At 42.9% G+C, this 25,956-nt stretch overlaps 1 protein-coding gene across 3 annotated transcripts in view; it reads right to left on the bottom strand.

The window, feature by feature from the left end:
• The window catches only part of LOC308296336 (cell surface hyaluronidase-like), a 156,203-nt gene that overhangs the window by 63,895 nt on the left and 66,352 nt on the right, over positions 1–25,956 (bottom strand). For all 3 annotated transcript variants that reach the window (XM_080739584.1, XM_080739583.1, XM_080739585.1), the window contains 3 exons: positions 22,038–22,229; positions 11,633–11,802; positions 1,035–1,247 (listed from right to left, as the gene is read on the bottom strand). In XM_080739584.1, the coding sequence (XP_080595710.1) occupies positions 1,035–1,247; positions 11,633–11,802; positions 22,038–22,229 (575 nt within the window). The remainder of the gene's footprint in view (positions 1–1,034; positions 1,248–11,632; positions 11,803–22,037; positions 22,230–25,956) is intronic.

Genomic DNA, 25,956 nt, shown 5'->3' with positions numbered 1-25,956 from the left:
GACACAAATGTATTTTGGAGTGCCTTGTTGCTGTCGTAATGGCTGATTTTGCACTTGGTTCCATGCTGAAGATAGCAGACCTACAAGATCAAAGCACAACCAAACATAAAAAAATATATATATTTTAGTTCTACTGGATCTCTTCTCCACTAGTCCCTCCCTAACAGTTATTCTAATTTTAATTTGTTGGCAAAATTGACGCTATACTTAGTCATATACTTATGTCTTAGTCGTATGTCTTAGTCATCATACTGTAGCTTAGTTTTCATTAACTCTCCTACTGCCAGATTATTTATTTATTTATTGGGTCTGGTGCCATCAAAAAGGGGCTTACCTTTGCGACGTTATAGTAGATAGACAGACATTTATTTATTTATTATTATTATTTTTTTTGATTGTGCAATAGTGCACTTTGGTCTGCCAGGCAGCAGAGGGCGGCGTCATGCGAGAATGAATGTGAATTTGCCTGTTATGTGTTGCCGTACATTCAGACCAGTCACTGGCCACAGAGCCTTACAGCCAGAGGAAATCAACAAGGAAGTGAATTGGTCTCCGTTGATGTTAACGCATAATGGATTTTTTACACCATCACCGCGGAAAATGTGTTTACAGTACACGGCGGCGCGACCTCTCATCAGCTTCAACAAGGTAAACGAACGAACGAACGAACGCGAACGAGCGCCGTATTGGCGCGGAGGTCTCTTGAGAATTGGGGCGAACAGGAACGTCCAAAGCAGTATAAGAGTTAAGGTTTTTGTCAGTGAAAAAAGGTAGTCGACGATTTATTTTTAGATCTGCTATTTTTGAATAGCCAATGTATAAATGGATAAAAGGGGTTTGTGGTGATTTGGAGCCTTGGGGTCCTTTGAGAGTGTTTGCTTACCATTAGTCAACTTATCAGCCAGCAAGCAGCATGTGGTAATTGTTACAAATGTTGCCCCTCTATCTCTCTCTCACACCCACACCCACACCCACACAAACACACACACACACACACACGCACACACACGCACACACACACACACGGCACTGACCAGCAGTCCGTTGGTGGCGTGGATGCTGACGCAGCGCGAGAAGGAGTGATGGATGGACAGTCCGTCCACGTAGGTGGGGTCCCGGTAGCCTCCGCGGCGGTCCACGTCCCCACACAGGTGGAAGTGCAGGGGGTAGCGGCCCCTCTCAGCCTGCTGGCCCATGTTCCTCAGCTCCACGTGGGACAGGTGCACCGCCGAGAAGTTCCCAAACACCTGTAGGAGAAAGAGCAGCGGCGTCAGTTCAGCAAAAGCTAGGGTATGGCAAAGGTGCTCCCAAAGAGGCATAGAACAGTGAAGTCATGACGTGACTCGCTCATCCCCCGGTTCCATGGAAGTAATTCTCTATGGAGAATAACATTGGGTCATCTTAAATCGTCTCATATAAGCATTGTGGTCCAAAAATAAACAAACAGTCTTTGCGATATTGTCGGCGAGGTGGCTCTGTATGGTTTATGATAGTCAGTCACTCATAAGTGATAAAGCCTGTTTCTAGTTAAAATATAACTAATTCGGCGACAGTAACATTCGCGTTTTTTCACCATCAGTTGATTCTTCATATCCATATGAGTCAAACCGCTGAGATCATTTGTTTATAATTGGAACACAGTTCTTATATGACGCGATATGAAAAAGGTCTATGGGAATTCAGAATGGGGGAAGAAAACCGCAAATCAGGTAGGATGTGTAAATTACGTCACACTTCACTGCTCAATTACATTTTGTATAACACGGTTCTATTGTGAAAATAGCAGATCTACATGCTCACAACGCCTCGCGCTGCGAGGCGTTGTGAGCATGTAGATCGGCTATTTTCACAATGTCTGAAAAAAACTAGTTTTGTCAGTTTTTTCCACAGGTTTCTACTGTTCCTTGGGGCTGGATATGGCAGCCTGGAACATTGTTCAAGTGCAGCTAAACTTAGTAAACGTGCCACAATTAACAATAATGCATTGCACCTGTGCAGCTGACCTGCAGAACCTGGTAATAGACCATTCTGTCAAGATGGGAAGAATGCAAGTGTGGAGAATCTAATTATAATACCTTTTTAAAGTGACCATTTTGTAAATGTTTCGCATTTGTAGTTATTTTACTGTAATTTAACAACATACTAACCAGCACAGATAGACAAAGAGACATTCATAGATTTATATTTAAAAGTAACTTTTGTTTTCCCCCCTGGACCCAGGGTATGGCAGATGCATACCCCTGCCATACCCAATAGGCTCTATGCATATACGCCATTTTGTTCTACTTCCGGGTGTCTTTCGACTTCCTTCACAGGTGTTACTGATGATACTAATTAAGGCTCTGTTTGATTTATTGTACAGTGGTTCTTTAATTTCAAGGACCCCCATAACTCTGTACAAATGGAATCAACAAATGGAATCAAATGGGCCCTTGCGGGTCCATTTGCTTCCATTTGTACACTGTCAGAGTTACACACCTGTATGGGGACATTTGGAACCCACTCAAGGACACTTTGAGACCCACTGGTGTAGCAGAGTGTTTCCAGTGAGCCAACATGCACAATATCAGCACCCTGACTCTGTTTGACCAGAATGGAACAGACCCTTCATTAGTATCATCGGTAACACCTGTGAAGGAAGTCGAAAGACACCCGGAAGTAGAACAAAATGGCGTATATGCATAGAGCCAATTGACACCCCTGAGAAAGAGGAAGGTCGAGGACAAGGGTTCTTGATGAGGAGCATTGAAATTGGTGGCAAAAATAAGTTGCCACTTAAAGCAAGGATGAAATGAACGTCATACAGGCGAGAGGAAACAATAATATGTTAACTCATTCATTGCCTTTTCAAAATGGCCCCAAAGTTCCTCACTGCCACGTTCCTAAATTTCTAGTGCACAGATCAATTTTTTGTGCACGGATCGTGCACGCCCGTGCCTAGATCATGCAATCCGTTCAGGCATTCATGAGATAGAAGCCTTCAAAGTCAAACAAAACAAACAAACATGGCTGCCATTTTGAAAGATGTGTTTGTTATGGGGCTAAACATGCAATTTCGCGATTGCGATCATGCCTAATACATTTTAGGCTTTTTTGATTTTTTTTTGTGCAAAAAAAACATTTTTTTTTCTTTTTTTTTCAAAATGGCTGCCAACTCAGGAAACTCGGGCTGTGGCAGTCTGGGGGTACTGAAACAACTCGGGAAACTCGTGGCTTGGCTATGAATGAGTTAAAGAGGCATAAAAAAAACACAGGTCCAGGCACTCAAGGTGGATTTGTTAGAGGGGTACTGTCACCTAAAGGGGTTGAGGGGCAGATTACATTGTGACATGAGCTTCTCTGAAAACGGTCTGAAACAGACTGAAGCTCATTGTAATCTGCCCCTCGCCGCCAAACAACCGCTGACCAGTAAGTAATCATACAGTCAGGCTATACAGACAATTAATTTGATTGGCTTCTAATTGCGCATCCCCACAATGACATCATAAAAATATTAACTTGTTTTTTAAGATGATTCTTAAAGTGACAGTAACCCTTTAGGTGACAGGCCCCCTTTAAGCCCCTTTTCGACAGCAATTTTAGCACCACACCACACCACACTACACCACACCACACCGCACCACATAAAAATATCTACATTTTCCATTACAAAAAAGTACCCCTATTAGTAAGAAACAAATTGACCCTTTTAACTGTGATTATAATACAATATAAATCTGTATTACAACTATCCTAATTATAATGCACTGTAATGGATTATAACTGTGATTATAATACATTATAAAGTATTAATGTATTACTATGATAATTAAAATACACTATAATAGATTATAATAGTGGTTATAACACAATAGAATCTATTATCATGTATTACAACAATATCCTGGTGGTCTAAATGAAAAGTCAGTGAGTGATCAGTCAATATGAAGTGTTTGGCCCTGTTTGGCCTAGCTCAGACCTACTCTAGAGTGGATACTTTTTAGTACCCTGTTTAGTACCACTTTCACACCACTCTACCCAGGTCCTTGTAGTGGAAAACCTGGCACAAGTGGGCGGTGTGGTGTGGAGTGGTGTGGAGTTGGGCCTGTGGAAAATGGGCTTAAGTAAGTAAAAGTTATTGTATTTGGGCTAGAGACACCCCGAAGAAGGCGCAAGTGCCTGGACATGGATTTTTTATGCCTTTTTGACATAACTTTGTCCTCTCTCCTGAACATTATTCCCTTCCATGAACAAGTGGTTTGAGGGACACCAGTAGCGCTCCTGTAAATTATTTTTTTTTCTGCGTAATTTTCTTATAATTGGTTCTCACTAATGCTCACTTATTATGATATGGTACCACTTTGTCTACTCAGTCTGCGTCTCAGTGGAGGGCTGAGCAAATATATCAAGATCAGTTGAAAATGGGTGAAGATCCATTCATAAAATACCGAAAATAGTGGATGCCCCCAAACCTCATGTAAATGTTATGCTATAGTATATAGATAATAAATGAACAGTAGATAGCCCAAGGATTGGCTTGTGGGAGTGCACAAAATGCCTGAAATCATGAGCACACTCGTCAGACTGGCATGAAACTTCCGCATGCACACTCCCAGTAGCCCAAGGGAAGACCTGGCAGCCTGAATGTTTCAAAATCGACCACACAGTGGGGCTTAAAACAGGTGTTACAACAAGGCCTGGCGGGGATCTGCTCTCTGAGGAGCACACTGTTCTGGTTATTGTTTTGGATTTCGCGTGTGGTTTAAACACAGCTGTTATGGTGTTTATTACAGGGTGTTGGGTTTCACACATACTGTACTGTAGCAACACTGCAACGTGCACGCACGCACACACACACACACACACACACACACACACACACACACACACACACACACACACACACACACACACAAGCAGGCTCACACTCCTGCACACCAGGTTTACATCAGTGTTTCCAAAACCATAGTTTGGGGTAGATCTGGTCCATCGCGTCACCTCCCGGTGACGCTCTGACAGACCCGTCGGCAAATGAATAGACCGCGTTTTCTCAGCCCCGTCGAGCGCTCAACTTCAGTCAAAATAAACAAAACTACTTCACTACTCACCAAACCAACGGTAGTTTTGCGTTGTTTGAAAGTCTATTCTCTACGGTGGTGAGCCCCCAGCACCCCACCCACTCTGCAAAATACACTATTTTTGGCATGAAATAAAGTGCATCCAACTCGACAACCGCTTATTTCCGGGTTGTGAACCATTGTATCTGCGGTGGCCGCTAGGTGGCTCGAGGTGGGTGCGTTTTATTTCATGACAAAAATAATGTATTTTACAGAGTAGGTGGGGTGCTGAGGGGCTCACCACCGCGGAGAATATACTTTCAACAGCGCAAAACTACCTTTGGTTTGGTGAGTAGTGAAATAGTTTTGTTTATTTTGACTGAAGTTGAGCGCTCGGAGGGGCTGAGATATCGTGGTCTAGCCATTTGCCGACGGGTCTGTCAGAGCGTCACCGGGAGGTGACGCGATGGACCAGAGCTAAGTTTGGGGCAGAGTTCCTAAATTCTGCCCGAACCCAACCCAACCTGACATTTTCGGGCCAGGCCGGGCCGGGGCCTAAACTCTATGCTAATTAGTGGGACCAGGCATTGGGCTCAATAAAAATAAAAAAATAAAAAAATTGATAAAGGCACTACATATTTTTTCCCCATCAATTGAGAAAATATATGCAGTAAATATATTTTCTAAATAATCATTATTTTTTGTAATATTTACATTTAAATCTGGGTCCTGGGGACTGGGAGACATCAAATGCCTTTTTTGGGTCTCAAAGCTAAAAAGTTCGGGAAGTGCTTGTTTTACAGTCTATAGGCCTGAAAATAAAGGCTGTTCTAATGGCCTCCCTGTCCCGCTCCAGTAATGATAGGCTCACAGCAATGACACGCTGTCTTTCTTTAAGTTTCTCTATAGGCCCGCTGGGATGAGAGCTGCAGACCCCCCAAAAAACCCACTAACGGTCCTCTCTAGATCAGTGGTTCTCAAAGTTGGTTCCGGGGGACCCCCAGGGGTCCTTGAGGGGGTTTCCAGGGTAATCCCCAACCCAGCAAAATGAGGAATAGCTTAACCACTTTAATGTTATTGTATAGTTCGGCTACTACTGGCAAATAGAAGATCTTCAAGCTGTGAGCTTGTAAAAAATCACACCCAATGTGAAGTGAGCGGTGGTCGTGCTTGCATAACGTCTTCAATTGGTAATTGGTGATGTAATACAGGCTACACACACACACATATTGCTATGGCAAAACGCTGAGGAAAGCACATTGCTATGGCAAAACGCTGAGGAAAAGTGGCTACAGATAGGTCTAGGATGTAACTGGTGATGTAATGTGATGTAATATGGCTACACACACACACACATATTGCTATGGCAAAAGCTGAGGAAAACACATTGCTATGGCAAAACGCTGAGGAAAAGTGGCTACATTGGTAACATTTACATAAAATATCTAAATATTGAATGAAGCAACTTAAAAACTGTCCAGGGTGTTCATAAAAGCCTGATCAGACGATACAATTACCAAAAGCTTTTTTGAAAGTGAAATATCCCTTTAAAGCAAATGCAGCGTTGGAACAACTCCTGGGAAAGTTACATTTATCTCCAAGTTCAGACCACTGGTTCTTGTCAGACACCTTCCTAAACAAATCCACCTAAACGCACATCCTTTCAGATGGGGGTCTGCAGCAAAAAAAAAACACATTATTAAAACTTTTTTGGTGCCATGATTTTTTATGATGCCATGGTCTCCATAGACTTCCATGTAATTTATAGTGCACGGATCGTGCACGCCCATGCCTAGATGATGCACCACGTGTGTGCCCACTGTTCACAGCTTTCAAACAAAAAAATCCACTTGGAAATCCGTTCAGGCATTCATGATTTATCAGCCATTATTTTTTCTTCAGATGTAAACAAACATGGCTGCCATGTTTGAAAGAATGGGTTGGTATGGGGGTTAAACATGCAATTTCGCGATCGCGATCATGCCTAACACATTTCTGGAGGTCCAAAATAAAATTTTGAAAAAAAAAAAGACTCGGGAAACTCGGGATTGGCACAGCGTTGGTACCAATACAAACTCAGGAAACTCGGGGTTGGCACCATATGTGTTAACACTTCACCGGCCGAAATAGAATGGCTTGTTGGTAGATTAGCCGTGAAATTTCTATTATTATATTATGATCTGAACCGCATTCATTTTACAAGACCTTCAGCGCTATATCACGTAGTCTTCATCCCCCATAACCATCACGCGATCCCTGTTGTATTCTCACCACAGTCCCCAGTCTGCATTGGCTTAGAGTGGCGGTTTCGGCCGACGCATCTTCTCCCCGTGCGTTTCGCGTGCGCGATCCGTTCACGTAAATGTCGGCTCAAATAATCCAAGTATGACTCTAGAGTAGATAGGAACATTTTCGCTAGCTTAGCCCCCAGCACTCCAGCTATACTAGCACTAACGTCTAAACAGAAAATGGACGGGAGCTGGGAAGCTATTACAGGGAAAGGACCTGACGTCCGATTTTCGGATAAAAATCGTTTATTTCGTTTTTAATGACCCAGTACGGTAAATTACGGCGCGGCTGAGACTCCTTGCTCAGATGTCCGGTATAAAACGGCTTTAATAATAAGTGGCTCCCCGTGGCTTGGAAAGGGTTAACTAGAAGCAGTGCTCTTCCGAGCACAGGTCTTCACCAGGTCAGGTAGGTTATTGTGGCCTCCTGGTGGTGCTATAATAGGACAATGTGAAAAGGGTGCCATGTCTTCGTCATAGGACCCGGATCTGTCTGTCTGCGTCCATTTTATGCCCATATACTGTATGGAGATCTCTGTATCTGTCTGTCTGCGTCCATTTTATGCCCATATATGGAGATCTCTGTATCTGTCTGTCTGTGTCCCTTGTATGCCCGTATCAAGGCCGGGCACTGCACTCCCTGCTGTGGCGGTGCCATTGGTCCGACATCTCATTGTTCCTACATCCCATTAGTCCGAATCTGGTGAATGTTAACCTGGTAAAAATACTATACCTAAACCTAAACTCAGTAAAACTATGCCTAAACCTAACCCTAAAACCTAACCCTAACCAAATTAGGACTAATGAGATGTAGGAATAATGAGATGTAGAACTTATGGGCAGTCCCTGCTGTGGCGGGGAACACGCGTGCCGAAGTCTGTGTTGACGTACGCGATGTCAGAGCCTTTTGTGCCGTTTCCGCAAAACCCTGATGTCAGACACCAGCTCTGCACACTTGACCTCTAGTGAATTGTGGAAGAAACGTCTCTTTGCACAGGAGTGATGTCAGAATGAGTCTGCAGCTGGAAATAACGTACTTGATACGTCTTTTTTTCACCAAATCTCTTCGTCAAAAAATAGCCGTTCTACAAGCTCAAAACACATTGCAACGTGACACGTTGTGAGCTTGTAGATCTGCTATTTTTGGCAAATGTTCCGCCCCAGGATAATGGACCTTGGGGATATTTTGATTATCGCGATAATATCCTAAATCGCAATTTATTTGGTCACAATAAATCGTGACATGAAACTTTCGTATCGTCCCTTGGGATGGGACGATACGAAAATTTCACATCACGATTATTGTGACAAAAGAAATCGCGATTTACGATATTATCGAGATAATCAAAATCCATTACACTGGGGCGGAACATTTGCCAAAAAATAGCAGATCTACAAGCTCACAACGCGTCACAACGTGACGCGTTGTGAGCTTATAAAAGGTAAATAAAAGGTAAATTGATCCCAGTGCATGACGGAGGACGATATCACGATAAATTAAATCTCCACGATACGATTATCGTGAGTGTTTTTTATCACGATAAACGATATTATCGCGTATCGTCCCATCCCTACCCCGGACCCCACTTTGAGACCCGTTGCAGTAGGAGGTCTTGTGTGGGTACGTCTTAATCTACTGAGCCTGGTTCCTGTTAGGGAGAGACATTGGCCAATCCTTCAGCTAACCAAGTCTCACACGCATGTGCAAGCCCGCACGCACACGCACGCACGCACGCACGCACGCACGCACGCAGACACACACACACACACACATACAGAGAGAGAGAGTCTGATTCTAACAATCACATAAAAACAGACACGCACGCACACACACACACACACACACACACACACACACACACACACACACACACACACACACACACACACACACACACACACACACACACACACACACACACACACACACACACACACACAGACCAAAGTCTCACTCATAAATCTCTTACATACACACATTTCTCAAATGCTCCCATACACTCCTACACAGTTAGCTCACATTATAAAAAATGTGCGCATACACAAACGGTTCTCTCCTACACAGTTTTCTCTATCAAACGCTCACACATGCGCACACACGCACACGCACACACACACACACACACACACACACACACACACACACACACACACACACACACACACTTACTTGGACAGTGGACTGATGAGTCTTTTCATTGAGCATAAGGGGGAAGGTTACATACATCCTGAGGAATGTTATTGTGAGTCTGTGTGTGTGTGTGTGTGTGTGTGTGTGTGTGTGTGTGTGTGTGTGTGTGTGTGTGTGTGTGTGTGTGTGTGTGTGTGTGTGTGTGTGTGTGTGTGTGTATGTGTGTGTATGTGTGCGCGCACGTGCGTGCTTGTGTGCGAGTTGCATTAAGGTCAAGGGACATGCAATAATGTGTTTGACCTCACCCTGTGTGTGTATGGTGCTACAGTGTGTATTTATTGGATGGAGTATCTTGGGAAGAATATATCGTCGCTGTTGGGCAGAAACCTCTTATCTTCACGTTACTTTTGTTTAGTTTTTCGTACATTAACGTCCATACTTCATCACCCTACAGCAGGGGTCTTCAACAGGGGGTCCGGGACCCCTATGGGGTCCTCAGAGTCACTACAGGGGGTCCTCCAAATCTTTGTGTGATAGAAACGTTTTTTTTTTTTTCCCTCTTTTTTTATATTAACCATTTGAACCCTAGTGTCCATATTCTGAGAACTTTAGCCAAAAATAGCAGATCAACAAGCTCGCTCAAGCTTGTGAGCGAGGCGTTGTGAGCTTGTAGATCGGCTATTTTTGGCAAAGAGCTTTGGTGTAGCTGGGAAAAAGAGCAGACTAAGTACAGAGTGAAAGGTCAAGTTTTATAAGTATTGATGGTTCAAGATGTTAAATATCAGAAAAGTGACAAGAATCCAAAATACACTGATGATTGTTCTGTCAAACGATGAAACTATATGGAATCTATGAACAGGTTGTGGGGGACCCTGCTTCATCTCTCTCTCAACTAAGGGGTCCTTGGCCTGAAAACGTTGAAGACCCCTGCCCTACAGTGTCACACAATTAAGCATCAAAAGTAGCAGATGTACAACTTGCTCCAAACGCATCTCGGTCTCATGCCTTTGCTTGTCCATCTGCCACTTTTGCTGCTTTTGAGTGTGAATCGTGAAAAAGCAACGGTTTTGGACATAGGAGGCTTTCCAACCGACAAGGACGATTATGCTGTCAGGAATACGAGGGGAGGGAGAGACGAATGAAGGGCGAGAAGAGAACAGAAGAGTGGGAGTGAGAGGATCAGGTCGAAAAGGAAAAGCGATAAACAGAAGAGTGCTTTGCCTAACACTTCTCCTTCCTTTTAAAATGCATCAGTCAGTAATCTACAAGTGGTGGCGGTCCCATCCTATTTTACAGTACACTTTAAGACAGAATAAGACAGAATAAAGCCATAATAAGAAATACTGTGTTGGTAATTAGAGCTAATATATTTTATTAGACAGAAACAAAGACAGAATAGCAGAAAGAGCGAATATATTCTCTGGCACTGGGCACCTGCTGCGGAACTGCCGCGGCAAGACACTGCCGCACGACCGGCAGTTCGACCGGCAGTCGCACTGCATCGCCGGCAGTAGGACCGACGGCCGGTCCGTGCGGTGGTGGCTGCCGCGGCAGTTACCAGCGATGCCGGTCCTACAGTACCTACCGTTCCGTGCGGCTACTAATTACCAACACATTATTTCTTATAATGGCTATAATAATTAAATCAATTAATCAGTCAAATGGAGTTCTCCATTGGAAACACATAGTATAAGCCACAGGAGCTCAATGAAAACATGTCTCTTCACGCCACTTTTCAAGGTTGTAGATCGGATATTTTTTATGCTTTTGTGTGACGCTGTGGCTGTAGTATGATAAAGTAGGGCGTTCATTTAGGGAAAAAACACAGCAAAAAAAAAATATCGGCACTGTCCAGCAGAAACCTTGTATCTCCAAATTGTGTCAGTCCTGTTTCGCAAGGTAAAGCCCTGCTTCACCATACTAGACTTTTCGCACAAGACCAGAGAAAATAGCAGATCTACAAGCACACAACGCCTCGCAACGCGAGGCGTTGTGTGCTTGTAGATCGGCTATTTTCACTAGTTCAAATCATTTCTTTAAATTATAAATACAAAACAAACGGTTTTGGACATAGGCCTACAGAGTTTCCACCCGACAACAACAATACGGAATACAGATATGCGCAGCTCGATGTGGCCTCCATTGGTGAGTTAGAAGGTGGAGGTGATTGTACACACCTTGATGTGGCCTCCGTAGGTGTCGTGGTTGTAGAAGTGACACAGGTTGTCTCCGTAGCAGGAGCTCTCCATCTCTCCATAGATCAAGATGTTCCTGGAGAGCAGAGCCACCTCGGCACGCATGTCCACACCATCCAGGACCTCTCCTACGTGGTTGTACTGGGGCCTCCCTGCATGGCACACACACACACAAGCCATGTTTCCATAAGCTTATTGGAAAAGCGAATTATCATAAATTCGCATTAACACATCTGGTGCCAACCCCGAGTTTCCCGAGTTTGAAAAGGTACCACCCCTGTGCCAACCCAGAGTTTCCCGAGTTTGGGCTGTTTTTGAAGATTTTTTTTTTCTTTTTTTTCCAAAAATGATTTTTGGACCTCTCCAGAAATGTATTAGGCATGATCGCGATAGCGAAATTGCATGTTTAACCCCCATACCAACCCATTCTTTCAAACATGGCAGCCATGTTTGTTTACATCTGAAGAAAACATAATGGCTGATAAATCATGAATGCCTGAACGGATTTCCAAGCAGATTTTTTTGTTTGAAAGCTGTGAACAGTGTGCATACACGTGGTGCATCGTCTAGGCATGGGCGTGCACGATCCGTGCACTATAAATTACATGGAAGTCTATGGAGACCATGGCATCGCGGGACATTGAAGAGAAAAAAATCACTGCAACTTAAGTGTTAAGACAAAGCAAATTTAGCCTGTTTCCATTTGCGGGTGTCATTCGAATTAGCGACGGTCACATCTGATTTTTTAGGAACCGAACCGAGACGTGAGCACTGGACGTCTGACTGCTGTGTCTCGATCGCTGCACACACAGTACACAAAACCATTTGTTTTGCGTTTGTTTTGAAAACGATTTAACCCTCTAAGGCCCGCATTAAGAAATACTTGAAATAAAAAATTGAAAAAAATCAGATGGTGTTGTAGGAGTCCTATTAACACTTGGGGAGCCAAACGCGTTCAGGGACGAGTTATGGCCACTAGATGTCACCCTGCCACAGGAAGTTATATCGTCGAGGGACGAGTCAACAAATAGTTAACTTTTCGAGACCGCAGCTTCCCTTTGCATGCCCTGAATCCATTACGTCACCCAGCCAGGGCAGGAAGCCCCCTGTCTCTCCCCACACGGAAGGATTTTACATGGCTTTAGATTCTACTTTGAAACATAAGAACGGCTTTATCTGAGAATGAGGTAAAAACAGCCCCATGGAGGCAGAGAGCTGATTGTTTTCACGGCGACACTTTACCGCGAATTTACCGCGATTTTTTTACCGCGAGTTTCGCGAGCGTTTGTAAACAAATGGAGTACCTCCTCAATCTTCTCTGGACACGCACGTGCACACGCACGAAGCTTGCGGGGCTCATCAAAACATAACGTAAGTCAATGGTGGCACCAGCAACAGCTATAAATGTTATAAACCTTGGCCGCCCATGTGTTAAGAGGAAAATTTAATGTTTTTTTCAAAAAAATGTTTTTGTAAGATTTTATAGCCATAAATCAAAAATCATAAATCATGCTCTAATTTACATATGGGGGATATTTTTCACAATAATAACATATGTACATGTTCTAGACATTCTAATGATCACCAAAAAAAATAGTACAGGCATTTTACTTATGTTTTTGTGAGGTATATATAGCTTCCATGAAAAAGTGAGATGTTGTTCGTCAAAACTCTGGAATTTCAGCGGGTGTGGCGGGTGTGAATGTCAGCCCCTGTGGGGGGTATTTATATGCAAATATTGTGGCCAATGACATTGTAATACTAAACAATAGAATCCAATGGTGGTGTTTAGGTGGTAGGGGGAGCTAAAATAAAATGATTTAAACCTTTTTTTGGATAAAATACAAACGTTGTAATATTACAACCGTGGGCCTTAGAGGGTTAAAATAGTGAAAATAGCCGATCTACAAGCGCTTATAGATCAGTTATTTTCACTACTCTTGTGCGACGCTCTTGTATGATGAAGTGGGGCTTTAATTTACCAAAAAAAAATAACACAAATTTGAAACTTGTGACGATATTTTGTTGCATATTTTAGACGAATCGATAGCTGTAGCCCTTCTTCAACCAAAGAGATCGGGAAAACGGTGAAAAACAAAACTGAGTCGACATCGAATGTAAAAATAAATAAATAAATAAAAATAACACAATTGGAAACTTCGGTTTATTTGACAAAATCCCAGAAGTGGAACACAACAAGCCACACAACCAAAACTTGTGCTCCTTGTGGCACGTAATCAAATCACAACACAACCGCTGATATAAACATGCAGGAGGTCTTCAACAATGAATGATGCATTTCTGTTGGATTAAATTGACATTGACCTCCTAGCTGTCCAACCACAGGAAGTTAGCAAATCCATGCACACACACACACACACACACACACACACACACACACACACACACACACACACACACACACACACACACACACACACACACACACACACACACACACACACACACACACACACACACACACACACACACACACACACACACACACACACACACACACAGTCTTCTAGAATACCAGCCCACTCTGCACTTATACGGTGCAGCTGACATTGATATTGAATGATATTTTGCCAGCTGGTAAACCCTCCCCTCTAGGCACGCACACACGCACATGAGCACACACACACACACACACGCACGCACGCACGCACGCACGCACGCACGCACGCACGCACGCACGCACGCACGCACGCACGCACGCACGCACGCACGCACGCACGCACGCACGCACGCACGCACGCACGCACGCACACGCACACACGCACACACACACACACCAGACTTTCCAGGAAAAGGAATTGGCATTGTGTTGAAAACAGGAGACATGAGTTGAAAGCGTTGGTGGGAATGGAGAAAGATTGTGTGTGTTGTGTGCTTTGTGTGTTTTTTGTGTGCGTGTGTGTGTGTGTGTGTGTGTGTGTGTGTGTGTGTGTGTGTGTGTGTGCGTGTGCGTTGCACTGTTGTAATTGATTTTGCATGAAGAATGTGGCATTCTAATTAATAACAGCTATGCATGATCAGTGGCAAATATGAGTGGTCGACAGCAGTTGTGAAATTCAGTGTCCGTTATTATGATGTTCGTGGGAAACTTTTTGCGGTCGCAAGTATTAAATATGTGCGTATTTAGTGAAAGAAAGAGAGAGAGAGAGAGAGAGAGAGAGAGAGAGAGAGAGAGAGAGAGAGAGAGAGAGAGAGAGAGAGAAATTGAGAGAGAAATACAGAGAGACGTCACAAGTAGCCATTTTTTAAACAATCTCTGAATTTTATATCGAGTCTGGAATTACACCTCCCGAAGACAGAGAAAGGCAGCTGTCTGCTGATCGTCATTTCCGTTCACGGAAATATATTTTTAAATATATTTAATATTGTCATATTGAATTTCCATTCTACAGTATATATATGCTTTGATTATCTTGATTCATATTAAGGACACTGTAAAGATGAAACGGAGGCGGGGAGGAGGAGGCGTCACATCTGCGTTAAATCCATTCAGAACGGGTACACATTATTGCGTAGCATTATGTTATGCTTTAACTATTGAAAAATAGCAGATATACAAGCTCACAACAATCCTGAGTTATTTTTTGTGTTCAATCTGTGTTTTGAGATATTTTAGTATTTCAGCATGAATGATGATGCATTTTGCATCATACGAGTCATCATGCTGCATCATATGATGCAAAATGCATCATCATTCATGCTGCAATACTAAAATATCTCAAAACACAGATTGAACACAAAAAATAACTCAGGATTGTGTTGATCGTGTCCCAAACAACAATAAAATAAGATCTGGTTGTCCCAGAGGTGAACTGGCCCTTTAAGCTACCAATATACAGTAGACTGAAAGTAATTAAAGTGAGTTATGTTTGCATGGTTGAAATTGTAACAGCTGAAATCAATACTATCAGTATTCCAATATTAGCCAGCAGGCCGCATTAAGTGAAGGTGGGGGCCGCATGTGGCTCTCCATATTCAAACGTGTTTTTCTTTTCCTTCTCGGAAATCAACAGCCTACTTATCTACAGCGTCACACGAAAGCTTCAAAAGCAGCTGATCCGCAAGCTCGAAACGCAGCACAAAGCGACAGGTTTCGAGCTTGTAGATCTGCTACGTTTGATATTTTGGAATTTGATTCCTGAAAAAAAGGGACCGTTTTGGAAATATGAGGTTTCTACCCGACAGAAACGATGAGCTGGTTAGCTTCTGCTGACACACACACACACACACACACACACACACACACACGCACACGCACACGCACCCGCACACGCACACACACACACACACACACACACAGGCTAATCCCACAGCATCAACCACAGCACAGCAAACAAAACACAGCTTTTTTTTCCTGAGTAGCAACACCACAGGATGCTCCTACTACTGACCCCCATGCTGGAAGCTTGCTGTAATACTTGTGGAGTCATAACGTGCAGCTGAGCGGTTTCAGTTTTGTTGCATGCGTGCGCACATTGCAGTTTTATCCTCTGGATAACGCAGTTTAATCCGTGGATCATTTGATAAGATATTCTTTGATATTACGAGTGGACCCCCAAGAAGATTAGCTGTTTGTTATTCATCATCAGCTGCCTCCAGTGGCCTAGCGGTTATAGAGTGTCCGCCCTGAGATTTGGGAGGTCAGGGGTTCAATCTCGTGCCCACTGCCTCCCTGCTTGGCACTCAGCATCAAAGGGTTGGATTTGGGGCAAGTCCCTGCGAACATATTGTACCATCGTCATGTCCAGGAGGTTTACTTGTACATCCAGCCGCCTCACGCTACAGCAGGGGTCTTCAACGTTTTCAGGCCAAGGACCCGTTAGTTGAGAGAGATATGAAGCAGGGGCCCCCACAACCTGTTATACTGTAGATTCCATATAGTTTTATCTTTTGACAGCACAATCATCATTGCATTTTGGATACATGTCAATGTGTGTTTTCAGATATTTAACCACTTGAACCGTAAATGCTTAATAAACCTGACTTCTCATTCTGTACTTAGTCTGCTCTTTTTCCCCTCTACACCAAACCACTTTGCCAAAAATAGCCGATCTACAAGCTCACAATGCCTCGCAGCGCGATGCGTTGTGAGCTTGTAGATCTGCTATTTTAGGCTAAAGTTCTGAGAATATGGACACCAGGGTTCAAGTGGTTAATATCAAAAAGGAGACAAAAAAGCTTCTATACACAAAGATTTGGAGCCCCTGTTGTAACTCTGAGGGTCCCGGACCCCTTGCTGAAGACACCTGCGCTACAGAAACAGGATATATATATATATATATATATATATATATATATATATATATATATGCTATGCTACTGTCCTATGGGCCTCATGGCTCGTCAAGGCTTACTTACTTATGCAACATCTATTGGGGATCTTAATAAACTCAATAAAAGGTTGGGCGTAGGAGCGAAGATTGCTCAGTAGACCGAGAGCTTTGCCTTCTGGCTCAGCTCTCTTTTCGTCACAACAGCGACTGCAACGCCGTTCCAGCTGCTCCGAATCTCCATCTGATCTACTGCTCCGTCCTCCCCTCACTCGTGAACAAGACTACAGAGAAACTTTAACTCCTTCACCTGGGGCAAAGTCTCATTCCCTACTTGGACTGCACAATCCGTTGATGCATTTTAAGTTATTTCTCATGTCTGCCCCGTTATGTGCAATTGTTTGTTTATGAAGCCTGAAAGGCAAGCAGAAATGTCATTTAGATTGATTACGTTCCAATGTTCAATGCCAAGTGGGAAAATAAATACAATATTAATCGTTAACGATTTGCCCGACTATTAATCATCAACTGAAACCTCGCGATCGTGACAACGTCCTACTCATGGCATGCTTACTGTCCACTGCGTTGGCCAATGGACTGACAGTAGGGGAACTCCGCGACGGGGCGTGGAGAGCACCAAAAAACAGACATTTCCATTTAAGTTTGGCGTCTCACGGACAGCATTGTATTGTGCTGCGTTCCGTATGAAATGATTCATAAGCTCTTGTCCATGCACGGAGTGATGCTGGGCGGTGCGGGGTCTATAAATCTGAGAGAATAATGTGTCGGGGGGTGGGGATGGGATGCATGGTGAATGATTTACAAGTTCATGCGGACTCAGATGACGCCACGGCCGAGCGGCCGCATTTCTTAAGAGCACGCGCGGGCGTGTGTGTTTGTTTGTATTACTATATAGGAACTAGGATTTGAGAAATAGACGTTGTGAGGACCATTGTCCCGGGTCCTCACAAGAGAAATGGTTGTGTTTACCCTTTCTTTTTTGTAGTTTTAGAGAGATACGTTTACACTTAGAAAAAAAGGTTCAAGTTGGAGTTAGGATTAGACATTTTAAAGTTTAAGTTTAAGGGTTGGAATTAGAGTTAAACAGGAGCGTGTCGCTGTTATTACATCTCATCTTTTCGACACCCGACTCTAACCCTCACCTTAACCTCCGTGGAGTGAGTCGCTAACCCTCCGGTCGAATGATGGGCGTTCGCAAAAGCGAGATTTCCCCAGAGTTAAACATGATTCATACTTAGTTACGTGCTATTCTCATGCACCAAAGATAGCTGATCTACAAGTGCAGTGTTGCGAGTGTTGTTTTTTTGGCCTTTAGGCTTATGGTTTATACATTTAAATAGCAAATTGTGAAATCAACGTCTTAAAACGTTGATGTCCTTGTCCTCACATGTAGAGTAATACAAACCTGTCCGTGTGTGTATATGCGTGTGTGCTGGGGTGCGCGGTGCGCGCGCGCTTGTGTGTGTCCTCAGAAGTCCTTTGTTTGTAGCTTTCCCCACAGACCTCCACTGCGGGGTCTTTCCTATATAAACAGGGGGACTTTCACAACAGAACCCAACCCTATAATACGCTGTGTATTCACTGAGGTGACCTGGGTTAACCCATTTAGGCCTAGGATTGACTGCTTTAACCACTGAAAAATAGCAGATATACAAGCTCACAGCGCGGCACCGAGTGCCGCGCTGCGAGCTTGTAGATCTGCTATTTTCGAAAAATCGTGAAAATTTGAATTTTGACCCCGATTCTATAAGTGTCTTTTGAATCCTTCTAAGGTTTTTTGAGAAAACCTATGTTACTGTGTCAGCAATCTGGCCAGCCATCGTCAAAGAAAAGGTCCTTTTCACTTGACTGGAGCTCAGTTAGTCTGTTCTTGAGAGACTACTATGTCAGTGGTGCTCAAACCTTTTCATGTGAAGGACCCCCAAAATGATAAGTATTTGGCCACGGACCCCCATTTCAAAATATTTAGTTCCAGGGACCACCCAGAAGCAAAATTTGAGTTACAAACGTTCGCTTTGAAAATACATATATTCAAAGATTTTCACACATTTTCACGACTTTTTTTCAAAAATAGCAGATCTACAAGCTCGCAGCGCGGCACTCGGTGCCGCGCTGTGAGCTTGTATATCTGCTATTTTTCACTGGTTAAAGCAGTCAATAATTCTAGGGCTAAATGGGTTAAACTGTGCGGTGTGCCTGCCTGGTAGCAGCTCAACCAGCCAGTGTGCGCAGACCACCGCATACTCCTTGTGAGATGAAAGCGGAACCACCCCCACGTCCCCCACCACCCCCAAAAACAAAACAAAAAACAAAAATAATGGTACACTGACATAGTAGAATAATCAATTTCAAGGACCAAGTTTCAGTTGTTTTTCAAGAACCGCTGCTAAAAGACAGAGGTACAGATCTTATGAATTGTGCACACACGCATACTGTAAGCCACTTTCTCATATGAACACTGGGAAATGTCCCGTTGTACATCTGTCCCGTGATCTACATCTGTCCCGTGATCTACATGCTCACAACGCCTCGCGTTGCAAGGCGTTGTGAGCATGTAGATCTGCTATTTTCACCACTGTGAGAACCACTGTGATAAGGTGAGGTCTGGGTAGAAGCCACACACATTACTCCCATTTAAATGTAACACAGGCAGATGTGAGGATCAAACGCAATATTTTCTTGTATTTCCTTCCACAGCTCAATGTCAACAATTAGGATCTACTGCAGTAGTAAAGAGAAGTCTCTCTCTCTCTGATGTTCATTTTAACATGTTTACCAACCCATTGTAGATGGTAAATGGTGCATTTGTGCATTACATTCACCCATTCACACACACATTCATACACCGATGGCGGAGGAAACCATGCAAGGAACCAACCAGCTCATCGGGAGCAACTAGGGGTTCAGTGTCTTGCTCAAGGACACTTCGACACCAACTCTGGGGGAGCCCGGGATCGAACTGTGAACCTTTCGGTTCCCATCTTGGCCGCTCTACCGGCCACACCATCCCTTATTTAACCAGTAAAAACTCATTGAGACACAGTCTCTTTTACAAGTGGGAACTGGCCAAGAGGCAGAAATAAAATTACACAGTCTTTGCTACACATACATGCAAGACATCAACACCAAAAATAGAACATCCATGATACACCACAAATACCTAAGGATAACTCCAAAGTGATACAATTTACACAATATTAAATGTTAGTCATACATGCATCAGGTAGCACTACACACACAGTGTGCAACCTGTACCAGAAAGGAAGAAATCTACAGAGCAACTATTAACTCATTTAATGCCAGCCTATCACCACTAGAGGGCGCCCAGTAACCAGAGAATAATAGAGATATGCTGGTAATGCATGCCCAAGCCCTGGAGCCATGACTTGCCAGAACACTTTCCTTTGTGCATGTACAGGAAGAGGATGAAGTTAGCTTGAAGTTAGCTATTGGCTACCAAGCATTTTAGATTTAGATTTTCGTCAACTTAGCCATGATTAAACCTTGCACACCTCATGCATGGGAGAAAAAACAGAGAAAATGAGCTCTAAAGATCCTGGATTGCATTGGAGTGGATGGTAAATATCAGCAAATATCGGCAAATATCGTCCTCTGTAAACAGAGGACAAAAAAAAAAAATGAAAAAACATTTTTTTTTTCAATTTTTTTTTTTATTTAATTTTTTTTTATTAAAAAGCCGAACTAGTTTGGGATTGGCACTCTGGGATGCGATAATAAAGCCGAACTAGTTCGGGATAGGCACTCAATGATTTAAACGTCTGAACAAGTGCAGGTGTTTGTATATATCTAGAGTGATTCTCTTAAAGCTTCTCAGAGGAATTAGCACAGCCAATTTGAGTCTGGTCTGAAGGTGATTCCATGACCAGGGACCAAAGAAAGAGAGGCATTTTTTGCCACCCTCAGATGTGAATGCAGGTACTATACAGCGTAGCCAGGCATTTGATCTGAGATCTGAGCCCATTCCTAACCAAATTAAATTTGGAGGAAATGTAAGAGGGGAGCTCACCAAGTATCGCTTTATATACAAGATTATGCCAATGTTGTAACCTGCGAGCGATATGACAAAGAAGACCAGTCAACTGCAGCGAACAACATGCAATGGAGTGTCCTGAAAGGCGAATTTGTTATGAATCTCATAGCTGCATGATACGATTTTAACCATGTTAGATTAATTGAAAACACGGAGCCTTGGTTCTGGTGACTGTAGTCCGGCTGCCAACTTTTATTTATGCTAAGTTGGTATCATAGGTATGATATTTGGTAAATAGTTTTTTGGAGCGGTGAAAGCGCTCCCAATAGACAGGTATGTCTGTGGCTGGCTGGCTATGTGGCTGGCTGGCTGGGTATGTCTGTAGCCTGGCAATACCTTGAGTGGCCACACAAGTTAAAGGAGGGGCGCTGTTGTGCAGGCACAAACACACACACACACACACACACACACACACACACACACACACACACACACACACACACACACACACACACACACACACACACACACACACACAGATTCACCGCTCCACTTCGAACCGAGGTTTGATTTTTTTTATTGGCCTAAAATGTTCACGAAATTGTGAAAAGTGATGACTCATCACTAAACCATATTCAGAATAATTATAAACCCCTAGTTTGACCCCTCAGGCCCTCACATGCTACTTAAAGCAGATTTTTGGGGGTATTTCTTTCCTTTTATAGTATAGTCTATAGTAAATGAATGGGCCCCACACTTTTACCCCCATAAAAGAAATTGCTCAATGCTGACAGGCTGTCAGCAGGTGGTTTCATGAACGTATATATATAGACAACATTTTAGGCCAATGAAAAAAAAATATACCAAATATCATACCTATGATGCTAAGTTGGCAGCCAGACTACTGATATTGTCCTTCTAATGTGTGAGGAGACACATTTTCAATGACCTTTTTAATTCATTTGTTATCATTTTGGGGGGTCCCATCCTACTGAGCGTTGTTGCGTTTCTACATATATCCATTTAAAGTCTAGAAAACATCCATAATACAGTGCATAAAAAGAGACCATCCGGACCCTCTCACCTTGTATCCGGACCTGCCTGCTGGTGCATTCCGGGCAGGGCAGCAGCGTGAACTCCTCAGCCTGGTGCATGGAATAGTCTGTACTGGCAACCACAATCTGGTCCCCGGGGCGCCAGGTCTGCTGCACTTCATCCTGCAGGTTCAGCACCACCTGGTCCACTGCGTCCACCTGGAAGCCCGAGATGGGAAAACCTGGGGGGCGCAGCAAATGATAAGGGTGGAGCAACTATTAATCACCGTTTAATCCAGAGGTTCTCAAACTTACTGTATTCATGTCGAAGACCCCCAAATTAACCCTGCAAGACCCGAATTAATTTCTACTTGCAAATTTCTTTTTCAACCTTTCAGATAGTGTTGTAGGAGTACCTTGGAAAGGAAAAAAAGTTTTTATAACGTTTTATAGCCATAAATCATGCTATAATTTACATTTGGGGAATATCTTTCACAATAATAACACATGTACATGTTCTAGACATTCTAATGATCACCCAAAAAATATATATATTACAGGCATTTTACTTGTGTTTTTGTGAGGAATAGAAATGAAAAAGTGAGATGTTGTTCGTCCAGACCCTGGACTCCAGAGATCTTGAAGTTGTGTGAATGTCAGCCTGAAGCACTGAATACAAAACACTGATGTTGACCTTCAAAGCAGCCAAAGGTATGGCTCCTCCATACCTCCAAAACCTGATCAACCCCTACACCCCCACCCGTTCACTTAGATCAGCCAACACAGGGAGGCTGACAGAACCCTCGCTAAAAACTCCAGGGCAAAAATCCACTCGTCCGAGACAGTTTGCCCTCCTGGCCCCCAAGTTGTGGAATAAACTCCCTGTCGCACTTAGAACAACGGACTCACTCGCTAGCTTTCGCCGTGGACTGAAGACCCACCTCTTCAGACTCCACCTAAACCCTTAGCACTACAGAAAATCAATGACCATACATGAAGATAGTTAGCATTTGTTTTTAGGTTTTTTTAGAACTTTGATTTTATTGTGTTTTTTTCTAGATAGATATCCATTTGCACTTGTTATATTGCTGTTGATGTACTGACATATTATCTTGTGATGTTTTGTATCTGCTTATTGTAAGTCGCTTTGGATTAAAAGCGTCTGCTAAATGCCTAAACTGTAAACTGTAAACAGCCTCTGTGGGCATTCATATGCAACTCTTTAAAATATAAATGTTGTTGTGCCAAACACAACTGCTTTAAGACCTGGTATTGTCTTAACCCATTTAGGCCTGACCTAAGTTTTCTGAAAAACTATATTATTCACAAAATTAGCCTACAAAAAACAAATATGTTGCTACATACTGTACATGTACTGTAATACACTAAATAGTGTTCCCGGCCTGAATGGGTACAGGGTGCCAATCACAGTGCTGCTGCCGCCCACCCACATTCAGAAATGTCTTTCATGTTCAGCTGACTGATCTGTAAACCAATCAACACAGCCCACTTCTTCATCTATAAACCAATCAGCACCACCCACTTCTTACACCCTCCAGAAAAACGCGATTATGCGATCGCAGAATTTCCCGCAATAATCAATAAATGCCGCTGATTATGCGGGGGCTCGCATGATTTCACAATCCCCGCATATTCACCGCATATTTCGCATATTTCCGTGGAAAATATGCGAAATATGCGGGCATCGCTTGATTTCACAATCCCCGCACTTTTTCGCATAAAAGTATAGTCATGCTTCACCGTTCAATCACGTTCAGACACAAAACAGAAGCAAAACAATGATGCGCTGAGAAACACGTGGCTCGTCCTCTCTGTGTGTGTGTGTGTGTGTGTGTGTGTGTGTGTGTGTGTGTGTGTGTGTGTGTGCGTGCGCCGTGCGATTGCGTGCACGCTGCACCGTGAGAACTGCAGGCAGACAGAGAGAGAGATGCAGGCATAATGTAGGCTATACGGTATGAGCGTTGGCCCTCGCCAACGTGACGCTGGAATAACACACTCTTCCTCGGACCTCAAACTTCAAGAAACGACAAATTAAAGTTTTTCCTACTTGTTTTGAGGTCTCCATTGTACTCCGTTTGAAACGTTGTGTCGTTGCCGTTCAAAGCAAACGAGCACCTCTCCGAAAAAAAGTAGCACGCAGTATTCCATGGATGGATAGGAACAGCAATTGAATGCATAACATTTTAATCCCTTAAATCCCTTTAGAGAGAGCAAAACCACATAAATAAACCAGAGTTTTGCTTTAGCAGTGAGCTGTATCCTTAGCAATCGCATAGGCCATAGGGTAATTATTTTTGCCTTGATGTAGCCCATTAAGGTAATTAAATTGCAGATATTTGACAGAGGTTTGCTTTTTTGCCTTGAAAATAATGAAAGGCAGTCAAAAAGTCTGTTTTGCATTTCTCAATTCACTCAAGGACCCTTAAATTCGTGTTTTGACTACTTTGATGACTACTTAGTGATGTTGTGAGCTTGTAGATTGTCTATTTCCAAATAGCCAGTGTACTGTATATTAAAGTGGTTTAATTAATAGTTATCAATTTTTATTATAATATGTATATATACTGTACATAGGCTATAAATATGTTTTTTAAGTTCCCGCATATTTCGCATAATTTCGCATTTAATCGCAACTTTCACAAGTTCCCGCATATTTCGCATAGTTTCGCATTGTCATCGCATAAATTCACACAAAAACCCTGCATAATTCACTGCATAATCAAGGATTTTTGCCCGCAAAATCAAGGATTTTAGCCCGCATAATCAAGGATTTTTGCCCGCGTTTTTCTGGAGGGTCTAACTTCTTCATCTGTAAACCAATACACAACCGCAGACCTTATCACCTCAACCATTAAAACACTCATGTTGTGGATATCTTGTGCATACATCTCTATGTATATAGCAGGACTGTGCAATTAAAGGTAGGGTTAAGTCCTTATTACTAACACCAAGAAAGTGGAGCAAGTCACTCCTGTTCTTACATCTTTACACAGCAGGGTATCTGCACACTTCTACAGTACAAATTTAAGACCTTTTTAATACTTAATAATAATACCATTATCGCTGCAAAATAACTGACTGTTAGGGCTGATTTTTATACATATAGGTTTTATATCTCAACAATAACCTGACTTAAAACAACAAGTTGAGAGGTTTTAAGACATATTCAATTCCTGACTATTCTGCCCAACGGGCACCAGTCGGGGTTCTCCAACATTACTTCTGAGACTCTTCAGGGACATTCAATCCCTCATATTGTGCACTCATATACTGCAAAAACCCCGGGCACAGGACTGGTATCAAGTTATTCGACATAAACATGCCTTTTTTCAGTAACTGAAATATTGTGACTGATAAAACTATCAAACATTGTCAATCATCACCATGACACCTGACAACATTCATTCATGGTTGACCCCAAATTCTAAACATTAAACAGCCTGCTGGACCATAAGTGGCAAAACAGATGGAAAACCTTCACATTAATTCAATAATTAATTTAACATTCACAACATACTAGCTAGCCCTCACAGCACTGTCTTGTTACTATGGTAAACCACAACACCATAGCCTTTTGTTTTCACTGTTTCATGGCGAGGCTAATCATGTCTTTGAACTAATAGTCCAGTCATTTTAGGCCAAAATTAGGCCAAACCTGGAACAAATTGCAATAGTAGCAAACTCAACTGATTTTGTATCCTCAATATGTCCTTAGTGAGGGAAAAAAAGTCCCAAGGAATCCCACCGGGGCAAAGTTTTGAAAACGACCTATCTACCTTCACTTACTATACACTACAATATAAAGGAAAAAATTACTGAAAAAAAATCTGCTTTAAGTGGGATATGAGGGGTCAAACTAGGGGTTTTTAATTATTCTGAATCCATTGCAATCATTTGTTTTGCACGAAAAACATTCCTTGGGCCAGAAATGGCCACTCAAAACGTCAA

The sequence above is a fragment of the Nannobrachium achirus genome (genome assembly GCF_963921795.1).
Source record: "Nannobrachium achirus genome assembly, chromosome: 12".
NCBI lineage: Eukaryota > Metazoa > Chordata > Actinopteri > Myctophiformes > Myctophidae > Nannobrachium > Nannobrachium achirus.
Note: the sequence above shows the minus strand (reverse complement) of the source record. Positions and strands in the feature narration are given on the sequence as shown.